The sequence below is a fragment of the Patella vulgata genome, chromosome 8 (assembly GCF_932274485.2).
Source record: "Patella vulgata chromosome 8, xgPatVulg1.2, whole genome shotgun sequence".
Classification (NCBI taxonomy): domain Eukaryota; kingdom Metazoa; phylum Mollusca; class Gastropoda; family Patellidae; genus Patella; species Patella vulgata.
In genome coordinates, this window is record NC_065886.2 from 19011114 (window position 1) to 19024063 (window position 12950).

Here is a 12950-nt window from a genome sequence, read left to right on the forward strand (position 1 = left end):
AAGAAAACACACAATAAACTTAATAATAATTTAATCATTTTGATGGATTTCTTAAAACTAAGACCTTTAGTTACAAACTAAATAATACTCATATTTTTAATTAATACAAGAATAAAGCCCACATAATTACCTAATTATAATATTCTTTCTTTAGCTGGACTCCTAGCTGTTTAGTTCGATATTTAATTATGCTTATTATGTAAATACGGCGATTAATTTGAATAACAATTGAATTCGTGTTACAAATTACTTAATACTCACAACTTCAATAAATACTAGAAATAAGACCCATAACTCATTCATCCCATATCTGTTGCTTGCTTTCTTAAAACTAAAATACTTAGATTGGATATTTAATTAAGCTTTACACCATCAATTAAACTGAATTCTAGTTTCAAGATGGAATTCTCAAACCAATACTTTTAGTTGAGATGACAATCATGTTAATCCACATGGTACTGTTAATGCAAATAGATATGATTAATTGTTGATTTAGTAAGAACATAATTAACAAAGATCAATTATTTTTATCATGAATGACAAATTAAGGGTATATTATGTGGAGTATTTAGTTATTTGATTATGCAAATAATTTTAATAAATGAAACTAAAACAATTTAATTCTTGATTAGATATCATTGCGTTATATGCAATAACAAACCCTATATAAAAGATGGACATGGACATGATCTTGCAAATGACAATTTCGAAATAAAAAACCTTACGAATGAAAGCAGAAAATTGGGCCTTCGATCAATTAAAGATCTAACTAATAAACATCGTGTTCAATTATTGGAAAAAATCCATAACAAAGAATTAAGACTGATATGATATGGGGTTGGGGCGGGGATTAAGCCCAGGTAAAGCAAATGACAAGAGAAGAGGTTAACACACAAAGAATTAAAGCTATAAGACACTAGCACAGTACAATATTCAACTTTGTTTCACATTTAACTTGAGAAAAAAAAAACACTCACAAAAAATGTTTGTCACATTTGAGACAGAAAAATGTATTTCACAACCAAAGTAAATGAGATCCGTATCATTAAAAACCAAATGACGTATTCTTAGACTGTCCCTTCTTACAGTGAGACTGTTCACTGAATACAATGTCTTAATCAACTTTGAATGTTCCCTCTAGCACTCCATAAATAGTATAAAGTAAGATATGTCGATCTTGGGGAACTATGGGGTAAACAAGAATGAAGTTTGTTGAATACAGTTTTTGATTAAACCATGAGTTTTTGTGAAAATTCAATGGCTGTTGTATCTGCCAAAATCAGTCATACTTTCTTACAGCATAATGACCTTCTGTGCGGTATCATATGCCATACAACTAAATCGAATGGGAATAGGCGTTTCGCAACAATGCATCGTCGGCATATCCCAATTTAATTATAAATGGATATGTTAGAACGTCAATGTCAAACAATTATTTGGTCTCCATCAAAGATCTCATTTCAGTAACATTTTAACATTTATATACATATATACAAAAACAAATAACAAAAAATAAACAGTATAAAGATTATATGAGAAATGGATAGAGAGAATAGAGGATAAATGATCAGTTTTTGGCAAGTAAAGTGAGGATTGAAACAGCTAGAAAATAGAGAGAGATAGAATATATAGGACATCAAAAATCAATCAAAAAACAAAACAAAATGGCACGCAGCGGATCTGAAAAAGAAAACACTTAATAAATAAATACAGGTGATGATATTGGTTGTCATAACAACTGAGCAGGAAGTAGCGTCACTGACAACTAAATAAAGGTAGTAAATGATTCTTACATCGTGTTCATTGACCATAGCCGGAGCACAGTTAAGTGTCCAAAAGAAACAAACTCAAATGTTTTTAGAGCATTAAGTCACCGAATTGTCAAAATTAAAATCTACAATGTTCTCCAAAACCGGAAAAACCTTTGATTTTTTAATATCTCTTCATTTTTTTCTAATTTTAGTAACATATTTAAAACAATTTGACTGACTTATAAAAATGTATATCTGAGATTCTGGTCGTGTCGTATACACTAGCACTGTTGTCATTAACATACAAGTAACACCAACAATTTTAATTCACTGGATCACTGAATTTAAAGAGGTTTACATAGGAAACCATATTTTGAGTATTTTTGTATATAAACATACCAAATTGTTGTTTGGTTTTAGCATTAACAGTACTTGAAAACAGAAAGTTAGAAGAATGACTTAGTTCACCGGTTTCAATACATTCAATGGCGCACTTTCGGAGAATTTGAACTGACGTTTGTCATGACATTTCACCAAGGCAGGACACTGGGGGTGGTTTTCCTTTAGATGAACAAAATGAAGTTCTGGATCTGGGGTTGTGTGGCCGCAGTCCTCGCAGACGTACATTTTCCCGCGTCTCTGTTTATAGGCAAATGTGAACTCTGATCCGTGCACCTTTTTACCATGAGATTCTAAGGAACATCTTTGTGTAAAGGATTTTCCACAGTTTTCACATTTATAGGGCTTGACACCTGAAAAAATAAAATGCGGCCCCAATAAATATACATCAGAATAAATGTCCAAATCCGAATCTTTGATTATGGTTCTAGAATGTAAACATACAAAACTTTATTGAACCTAGTAACACGACTTTTACGTATACTAATAGATCAACAAAATAGATAACGGTAAATATACTAATGGACGATCAAAATACAGGGGAAACCCGATAAAGTAAACCAGGGTCACTGTTCATAAACTTTTTGAGCTAAGTAATTTAAATTCACGTACCTGTATGAATTCTGGTATGTCTCTTCAAATCAAATGTATCATTAAAACCTTTACCACAAAACGTACACAAATAACGTTTAATATCACTATGATTCTTCACATGTCGGTTTAATAGACGTAACAGGGCAAATTCCTTCTGACATATTGGACACTTAAACTTGCAGTTTTCTTTACCATTTCCTAAAAACAAGAATGCGATTATATAACAATAAGAAACAAAGGAGTGGTTATTTTCAAAATTGGACCAACTTGTATAATCTTAGCATGGATACCCTTTGTAAGTTTCTATATTTTTTCTATTTGTACATTTTTGTCTCCCTGATTTTTTAAGTCTTGATATAGTTTTGTTTGTGGTTTTAGCCACCCATTATTCATACGTGAACAAAGCTTTGTTGGGTCAGTGATTCAGTAAGGTTCAATCTTATAATACAACTTACCAGCAGCAATATTTTCCAGCTCCTTGAGATGAAGTTCACTAAAAGAAGGATTCTTGATTCCATAACCGCCATTGATTAATTCAATATCTAGTTTACCAGCCGTCTGTAAAATAACAACATAATTTATTTCTAACGACGTTATTTAATATACTACTGAATAAAGACACCCTATTGTGTCAATTCGGGACTAATATATGGTTCAAATTTATTTCAAAGGGGACAGAGAAACCTCACGAGTTTAGACATGCGACCCTACTGCTCGTTATGTACGCGGATCGACACACCACTTGGCTTCATGAGATACCGTTTTAATATAGTAAAAGTTCATTTGTTCCCTAGAGCTAGTCCATTCGGAACATACTGAACAATACAATCATTGGGATTTGAAAGAATTGTAGTGTGGTCTTACCTGTAATAAGTTGAGTAACGGAGGAGAAGGGGTGTCTCTAGCCAGTCTAGTATTCTCGTCCGCCTTAACATCTGGAGGTGGGGAGTGGAAGGGTGATTTCACAACCAGGGATTTCTTCCAGTGTCTGACAGGAGGGTCTTCAGGGGGCAATGGTGGTCGTTCTGGGAGGACTGGAGAGGATGATCGAGAGTTGATGTTCGATACTTGACCAGTAAGATGACTTGCGGTCGACTCGACTTTAGGGCCACTTTGTTGATGCGTTGAACGGTCTCTTTGACATAAAGTTGATGGTGACTTAGATAAATGTCTTGCGGGTACTGGTGCGTCAGTGACTAGAATGGGTCTTGAAGGAGTATGCTGGTTCTCTTCCTGCAGACTTCTTTCATGCATGTGCGTTGTCAACGGTTGTTCATATGGAAAATGTGCTTTCGTATTAGGTGAGTTATTCTCATCTTCTGCAAGACGTAAACTAACACCTTTCGGTACATGTGCTGGAATTGGTTTGCCTATATAATATGCCCGACTTGGGTCTGTGGGTTCAGGTGTACAGCCTGCTCTAGGGGACCTGCGTGATGTCGGCACTCTAGTCAAGTCTAAAGGTAAATATTCAGAAGTTTGTATTTGACTCTCTTTCAGTAGTCCTACTGGCGTGGTTGGTAGAGGAGGTCGGCCTGGTGGAATTGAAAACATCGGAGAAAGCATTGGTGTCCCAAGTCTTGGTGTAGAAGTACCTGCCATCTGTATAAAGTCTGGTCTTCTTGGACTTGCTCCACGATTTAACGGGAATGGAAATGGGAGCTTACCGAGTGGTCTAGGAGTATAGTGATGAATCAAACGTCCTTCAACAGCTGCTGGATATGGTAATGGGCTAAAACCAGGGTGACGAATGGTCCCCGTTGACTTATGTGTCGCAATTATAGGAGAGAGACACTGGGGTCCAAAACGTCGGACATGTCCATTATGCACTCGGGCATTCCCCGATTCCATCACGGGACTTTCCCATTTGTGTGGTCTTGATGGTGCTCGAACAATTTGTGGGCGGTTTGATGTAGCAAGAGCTGGTAAAGAAGACATCCTGGAACTGACCAAGACCGTCTGGCACATATTTGGTGTATATCGTGATAAGGGAGACGCTGGTATGTCGGGATACAGCATTTTGGAATTTGTTGAAAGATTGATACCGTTATTAAAACTTGGAATGGTTGACCTATACGAGGAGGGAAAGCTTACACTTGAATTAACATTGGGTCCTGGTACGGACGAGCACCGTTTAGGAGTCTTGATGTCTGTAACGGTGTAAGATGGAATGGAGACATCAGGAGACATCGATCTGTATTGACGATCAAGCATCGGTGAACTAAAATTAGATGGTAACCATAATTTACTGTCTTCTTGAAACCCACTGTCTTCAAGGCTGGTGTTAACGGGCTGTCGTATTTTAATATCTGTATTTGTGACGTCATCAATGTCTTTCTTAGGCTTTTTACAAGGCGAAACACCTGCAAGAACAAGATATATTTAATAGATTTCAGGATATAACAACAATGGTCGGCCTTTCTTTATTATATAGAAATGTTTTTTAAGAAGAAAATTGGTACATGAAGATTCCATAAAATACATTATAAGATTTAATGTACTGTAACTAACTTATGTTTCATAATGTGGTGGGTGTCGAGCACAATACCGGGTATGCTCGTTACCTCCGGGTCACCCGATAGTCCTACTACTTAGCGTCCACCACTTTAACTGGCGTCAGCCACCTTAACATGCCCCACTATACAGTGCACTTAGTATTACACTAATTTTTCCTTTGCATTTATAGACTTGGAATTCGATTTTCCTATATTAGGTGGGTGGTCATATATTTTATCATGTAGTGCCTATATTCATAACATATCTTATTTTGTACATTATAACTGTATAACAGAGTTTTCAAACCCAAACTCTGAGACATATTTTCTGAAATGATGGTGGTAAACTATAATGGATTATAGATATTGTAGATATCCAAACTATTGTATATTTTTCCCTTCGATAAACAAAGGTCAACGAGATAAATGACAAAAGTTTGGGTCGGTGTGTGAAAAATAGTATGGATGGACTGATGGACGGACGAACAGTGGATGAACGAATAGACGAACTATATTGAATCTCTGATGTGTGACTGATAACAATAACATTTAGATTATTTTATATAAAAAAAGCAATTGTCATCCAATTGTCAACAGGTGCAAACCGCAATGAATTGAAAGTGTGTGTTTTCTCCCAAGTAAAGTACTTGTTCTCAGTTCGGCATTCCGCAACACAGGTGTGTAGCGTAAAAGTTAGTATAACAATAGTTAGAATAGGTCTATATAAGATTGTCTTTATTTTAACAGTAGGTTTAGCATCTGTTTCACTTTACTTCATTTTCTCATGGGTTTTTTGTTTGTTTTTTTTTCTGTTACGAGTAATTAACTAAACTGATATTTATTTTATTCAGTATCGGAATAATTTACGACACGTTTCGTTTAATATGCATTGGCATTTTTTTTTCTTTTTTATTATACCCTGAAATAAATGTGTAGTTATCCGACATGCATACATCTCATTATTTCAAAACTTAATAAAAACTCAATTCAAATGAAATTGTGAAAATGTCCATACTATTTAAAAAGTTTTACGATCAAGTGAAGACTATTAAGTGGATGCGAATCTATTGTGCTTAATCATTTACGTTAGACAGGTGTCAAGAAAATTTTCTGTTATCTTCAAAGTTTTCAAGAACGATTTCTGTAATCTTAAAAGTTAAGTCCACTGGGATACATTCCATGTCCCAGGTCTCTCCCTTTAAGTAGAATCAAATGTTGAATTTATTCCTCTTCTGCATCTGGGTGATCAAATTAACATAAGAACTGAAGATGACGCGTCTGTGAGGGGCGTGGGAATATCTACCCAAGAGAAAAGTAGATAGATTTCGTTTTGTGATTAAATCGACGATGTATACCTTAATTGTATCGGTCATCTTAAAATGTAAAATAGTCCAAAACTGATTTAAATTTAGAGCCCATAGTTGAATTTGGATTTCGAAAGATTTTAAGGTGGGCAAACCTGAAGAGAAAACCTCCTCAAAAAGTGGGTCTTAAATATCTGTAATTCATTACACACGACATGTAAATGATCTTCATTTCATCATTTATCAGCTACATTTAATACTTTTATATCCATAAGATCAAGTCGATAATCTATTCGGTTTTTTATTATTATTATTATTCAAAGAAAGGTGCTGGTTGTTTTGTATGTAGAATCAGACGTGTACCAATTACTTATGCCATAAATAACAGTTTATCACATAATAAACGGTCTTAAAACACCTGTAACCAATAAAATACTTTTCTAACCTCGGGTAATGGAGTTTATGCGTTCATTATATTATAAATCTTAATTATTATGAGGCATTTTGAAACCTATAAACAATAGTTAATTATAACAATTTGGATATAGACCTCTGTATTGGGGAGTTTGTGATTCTGCTATAATATAAAAAAAAACAAAAAACAATAATCACAACAATATTTAATTTGAAAATAGCTTTTCTTTGTTTCCCGATTCCCGGGGAAAAATTCAAATCTATGTAACGGGCCGGCAGATGATCGATAGTTGAAAGATTGGAGAACCGAGACTATCAATTAAACAAAGGAAGAGTGTTAATGTAACGGCAAAAGTACCGGAAGCGTTCGGTGAATGGCGTTTCCATGACAACTTTCCTTTGTTCTTAACGTGAAGCGCGAGTTATAACTGATTTGAAAACATCTGTCTGTCATGTCGCGTGCACGAGATATCAAAACTAATTGTAGGCATGAATAAACACCGTGTTACTTTATAGTAATTTGATAAAAGGCAGTTGAAGAAAGGTTGAAATTCTCCGCTGTAAAATTATAAGGTCAACGTAAGGCTAGAGCCCGTTACTACACTAGTCTATGACATCTTGGACAATTTCTCAAGTGTCCGTCAATAATGACAAAAGTGTTGATGTTGAATTTCTTGACGTGTAAAAGACGAAAATAAAGGTCCGAGTATGGCCTTATAGACTACTGGTTGTTTGTTATTACCTGTATCAAGAAAAGCTCGCTCATAGAATAACTAATTTCGCAAGACAGAATCTTAGGCATACCACTGCTTGGTAATAACAAAACTGACCAATTAAAAAGCAATTTTATGATCAGTTAAGATCTAATTGGAAAATAAGTAAATTGATAAATAGCCTGCTATGTATATAAACGCCCCACACCCCTTAACCACGGCATTTTGTATGATAATCAGAATAACTAACTTATCGACGATGCCAATTCATTTATCAATACTATGATTTATTTTACAATAGAAAATGGTGTAAAACTGTTGAACTGGTAAATTATTTAAATTTTTCCTTAATTGGATTAAATCTTTTGCGGAATTGTCCAAAGTCATTCTTTAATATTTTCCAAAGAATGCAATTGTATTGCAATTTAGCCGACAAACGGATATGGGGCTAATTTGCAATATAATAATATGGACAGGAGCATAATGAGCATTCTTTTACTGCCTCAATGATCGTTATGTACGACAGCAGATGGCCATTGGCACGAGATTACAGTCTGCCAATCAATAAAGCCGTCTGCTGACAGCGCGGTAAAATTCAAAGTGATAAGAATTGCATCTGTGTATTCACTGTCAATTTTCGTAATAAACCTAATCTCGTATCTGGTGCATGCTTTGAATAAATTTATACCTCTGTGTATTGAAATTATAAAAAAAATTAACCTACCCATACATGTGCAACCCGTATTTCAACAAAACATTACACGCGTTTCTGTTTTTTTTTATCAGTGTTTGACAGGGCATGTGTGTTCCCCGTCGAATAAAATAGGCAGTGCAAATTATTAACATCATCTTTGATTCAAATAAAGAAATATTTTCAAAATAACTCATTAAATAATCGAGCAAGACGGGAATAGTATTTGTATTCCATTCCGCCCAATTTTTTTTTTATTTGGATAACAGTACATGTATATAAATTATATATACGTATATTCTAGTTCTGACAATATTTAGTTCTTATAAAAAATGATTTTGAGCAAATAATGTTCTCATTTGTACAAAATATTGAGTAGTGTGTACCGAATCGTAATTTAAACAAGATTTTCACAGGTTTTGAGCGATGCCCAGCACGCGCTTATTCGCATGCTCGTGTATGTTGTGAACAAACACGTTAATCTTTATTTTGAAATAACTTTAACGTATACATGAATGGTTGAATATTTTAAACATTGTTTTATTTCGACCTAATCAATGTCACAAGTTACTATCTGTTTGGGGATACCAGTTTAATTTAATCAAATATGACATTAATTGCATTCAAAGCTCAGCTTTGGGCTCTATAGCCTTGGGTAAGTATACAGAAACTGATGTCGATGAACAGAAAATTGCTTTTGTAGCACTGAACAATTTTGTTGAGCAAAAGCAACACGTGAACCTGCTGTGTGAGCATCCTATATGTTTCGCATGAATGGCCATTGATCAGTACACTATACATACCATGTAGGTTCGTGTAAACAAACACCACCATCCGACTATAGTGTAGTCGTATTACATACACGTTTTAAATTACGGTTTTTTTTTTAACAAACTTTAAATTCATCATCAAGGTATATATCCATGGGTTGATAATATAAATTACAATGACAACAACACAACTTTGTAAATAAACATCAACAAACCTGCATCTTGAGATGATACATCTTGGTTTTCTTTGTCAGTGTCGGGTCCATTCCCACTGTCCACTGTTAACTGGTCACTAGTTTCGCCATCTTTAGCAGTGTTGTGAGCTCGTTTTAAATCAATGATGTCGGCTGGCCGTCGAAGTAAGAAACATCGCGGCATTTTCTTTTCACAAAATGTTTCTTATCTAGGAAACAGATCCTAGCTCTCTGTACTGTCAAGGATGATTGTTCGGTCTATTCTGAAGCATACACAAGTTCACAAGTTTGTAATAAGCGCCCTTTAGCTAAACCATCACAAAGCGCACGCGTGCGATGTACTCCACCAAACAGAGCGAGGCAATGGAATTGTTATGCTAATGAGCACGAGGCCATAGCGGTAATTTCTTTTTATAGGTAGATTGTAAACCGTTGACTTTGAGTGTCAGATTATAAACTGTCTGACATATCCGAAAAAGATTAGCCGAAAGAATGTTGAAAGAAGATGGATCCAAATACTAGTATATGATAAGTTAATAAATATATATTTCGAATTTCACCAATTTATTTTTTATTCAAATCACAATAAATCACTAGTTTAATTTATTTAACATCTGTAATTCAAAATATCAAAAAAGAATCCCTTCTCGCAGTTTTTTTCGTTGATTCTATCCGTTCAAGATTCATTTCTAAATATTAGGTATTTTACTTACGACAAATTTTGTGTCACCCCTTGAATAAATATTTACTGTTAAGATGCATTGAAGGAGGACAAGCCAGGCAACAATTATCATCTTTATCAATGAGTGGGGTGGTAAATCTATTTGCATTTATAGTTCCATGCAGTTTGTTCCGTATATTTATTCGGAAATCAACCAGACTTGTTAATGGTGCGATAACTGAAATCGACATAACTACCATCCTACATTTTTGCTGAAATTGCATGGTGTTAAAATTTTATTCAGTTATCTATACCATTAAATCAGTTCCATTGCATATTCAACAGCTACAATAACCATTAAGTTTAAATGTGTGAATTAGAATCGGGGATAAGTGCATAACAACAAAGTCGACCAGTAAAACACGAAACAAAAATCTGAGACAATTAATCTACATGACGAATCTTGGTCGATACCATACGATTTTGACTTTATGAACCGTTCTGTTTGACAGGTTACTTGGAAAAACCAACCCCTGACATTAACGAGCATATTAGAGACTAAAGTTAAAACATTGTTAGGTTTAGCACGATTAAGAAAGTCGATATAAATTCTTAAATTTACCTGCAGTAAGAATTAAAATTCGACAAACCTGGAAGGATCAAGACAAATTGCAAATGATGAGGTTGGGACAATCAACGCTGAAAAAAGTTCACACACAACCTTGAGAGTCAGATCAAACTGTACTGTATAACCAATAGTGAACTGAATTCAAAACTAGCTGCACGGTTTCCGAAAAATAATCATGCCAACACCCATTGATTCGAATAAAAGAGATGAAGTTAATGACGCCAAAAAGTCTTATGCTGAAATAAGTTTACCGCGACATATTACACCCGTGTTGATAATTACAATGAAGTGGGAATTTTAAATACAACACTTTACCCTATGTTTTGGGGAGTAAAATTGGGTTATTTTATTTCGATATAACTGGACAAATTGGATGACCGTAGAATTTGATCGATCAAGAGAGAACGACTTTTGTAACATACAAGTTTATACTTTCACCGTCGGCTATTTGACGTCAACATTCTGGTGAATCAAGATATCTAACAGACGAATAATCTAACAATCCATTGGTCTGATAGACAGCTCGATAGTAACTAAATAATGTTTCATCAATTTCTTCGTCTATCTTATTTCCTTTAGGAACTGTCTCTGATCGGCCTATATAGCTGCAATATGAAAATACGGTAGAAATACCGCTCTTCCCCACCTCTGTTCTCAGGATATTTTGGAACCCTTACCCACGGACACCTTTTCCTCACGGAGAAATCATGTGATTTTCCACCGCGGAGGAAAGGTTTTCACCACTGCGGAGAAAAGGTTTAAACCGAGGAGAAAAGGTTTAAACCGAGGAGAAAATGTCTAAACCGCGGAGAAAAGGTTAGCACGGCGGAGAAAACTTTATACTGCTGAGAAAGATTTACATCGCGGAGTTTATTGTTAGTTAGCAATTATGAAAGCATTTGGAATTCTTTTCGCATCGCTGCGCCCGGCACGTCAATGATTTTAGTTCGTTTAATTCCATATACTTTATATATGGTATAACAAAGCTGTATAGTATGCAGTTTTGTTTTAGTCTCTCCACGCTTAAAGGGAGAATAACACTGTTGCTGGCTTGACAGCTCCAGAAAATAAAAAATAGCCTTATTCTAAGTACTAGATGTGTTAGTGTCCTACCTGTTGTATAAATTATCCATTAAATCCTATTTTACTTGTCCAGAGGGTTCAAAAATATTTTTAAATCCAAGTAACATTTGAAAAGCTTTACGTCAGGCTTTTCAAATCATTTAGTTGAATTTTTCCAATTTTTTAAATTAGGTGTGTTAAGATGAAATTTGTATCATAAATTAATTGGAATATTGTATAATAGTACAATTTGTTGACCAGAATAAATATTGGGACATATTATTCAGTTACAACAAGAGTGGTATTGAGCCTTTAACAATATCACATTTTACCTCAAACAATTCAGTCGAAATATTTTCGTCCCGAAATGACCTAGTTTGTGTCGAGTGGACGTTAAACCCCATTTCTCTCTCTCTCTCTCTCTCAGTCGAAATATTTTGGTTTTCTCTCCCTCGCTTCAAAATCCTAGCCTCTTGCACGCACTGTGTCGGAACCTAATGAATTTTACCCAGATATATCAATAATTCCAGTCCTGGTCACCCCACCTTGCATCGTCCCCACTTTGGCTTCCTGTTATTTTAATTCTAAAATGATGTCCTCTATACCTATATTTTTACACAGGTTTTTATGTGACCTTTCCGGGTCCCATATAAGTGTTTACCTTGGCGGATGGAAACCGAACATGAAAGATCCTGAAGGTAATTCAGGTCTGTTGATATTTTGAGGTCAGTGTTATAAGAAAACACTGCGACTAAAACTAGTCTAAAGACAATTGGAATAAGGGCCACGGTGGTCGAGTGTCTAGAACTATGGACAACCGACATAAATATCCCGGGTTTGAATCCCTCTGGCGCCGGCTAGCTGGCAATGAAATTTTGGAGGTTCACACTTGTAGCCTACATATAGGCTCGCACTTAGGCCTACACGAACCAGTAAACATAAATCCACGAAGAGTGGGCGGAAATGTCACAGTCGGTCAAAATTATCTTCCCTCGCATTGCACAATGAAAGGAAAAAAAAATATTACGATATGTTGACGTATTGTTTTGATGAGATATCAAACCGCAGTACATTCCATACTAAACTTTAATAGGCCTATACGGAATAGTCCAATGGATTCGATGCGATACCTTGTATCCCCACCCCTGTAAAGCGGTCTCTGTTGTCAAAACAAGGGGTTGGGTGATGGAATTTTGTTTAAAGGAGCTAAATCGCTAACATTTGGGACCTAGAAATTGACAAAAGTGGGTCGCAACGCATATAATACTGTAATA

The 12950-nt window shown here is 35.2% G+C and overlaps 1 protein-coding gene across 1 annotated transcript; it reads right to left on the reverse strand.

Annotated features, from left to right (window-relative positions):
• Positions 1-1879: 1879 nt before the first annotated feature.
• On the reverse strand, positions 1880-9420 carry LOC126829618 (zinc finger protein 366). The gene is made up of 5 exons (XM_050559562.2): positions 9347-9420; positions 3609-5107; positions 3200-3302; positions 2763-2942; positions 1880-2503 (listed from the first exon to the last, which is right to left on the reverse strand). The coding sequence occupies exons 2-5, from the start codon at positions 4956-4958 to the stop codon at positions 2211-2213; spliced, it is 1926 nt and encodes a 641-aa protein (XP_050415519.2). The 5' UTR covers positions 4959-5107; positions 9347-9420; the 3' UTR covers positions 1880-2210.
• Positions 9421-12950: the final 3530 nt, after the last annotated feature.

What these genes read in the sequence shown, in the direction of transcription:
- LOC126829618 (XM_050559562.2), bottom strand. Translation starts at nt 4,958, where the DNA reads ATGCTTGATCGTCAATACAGATCGATGTCTCCTGATGTCTCCATTCCA. An exon ending in CGTTACTCAACTTATTACAG is followed by an intron (nt 3,303 to 3,608) that starts GTAAGACCACAC and finishes GTTATTTTACAG; the next exon opens with ACGGCTGGTAAACTAGATAT. An exon ending in ACATACCAGAATTCATACAG is followed by an intron (nt 2,504 to 2,762) that starts GTACGTGAATTT and finishes TTATTTTTTCAG; the next exon opens with GTGTCAAGCCCTATAAATGT.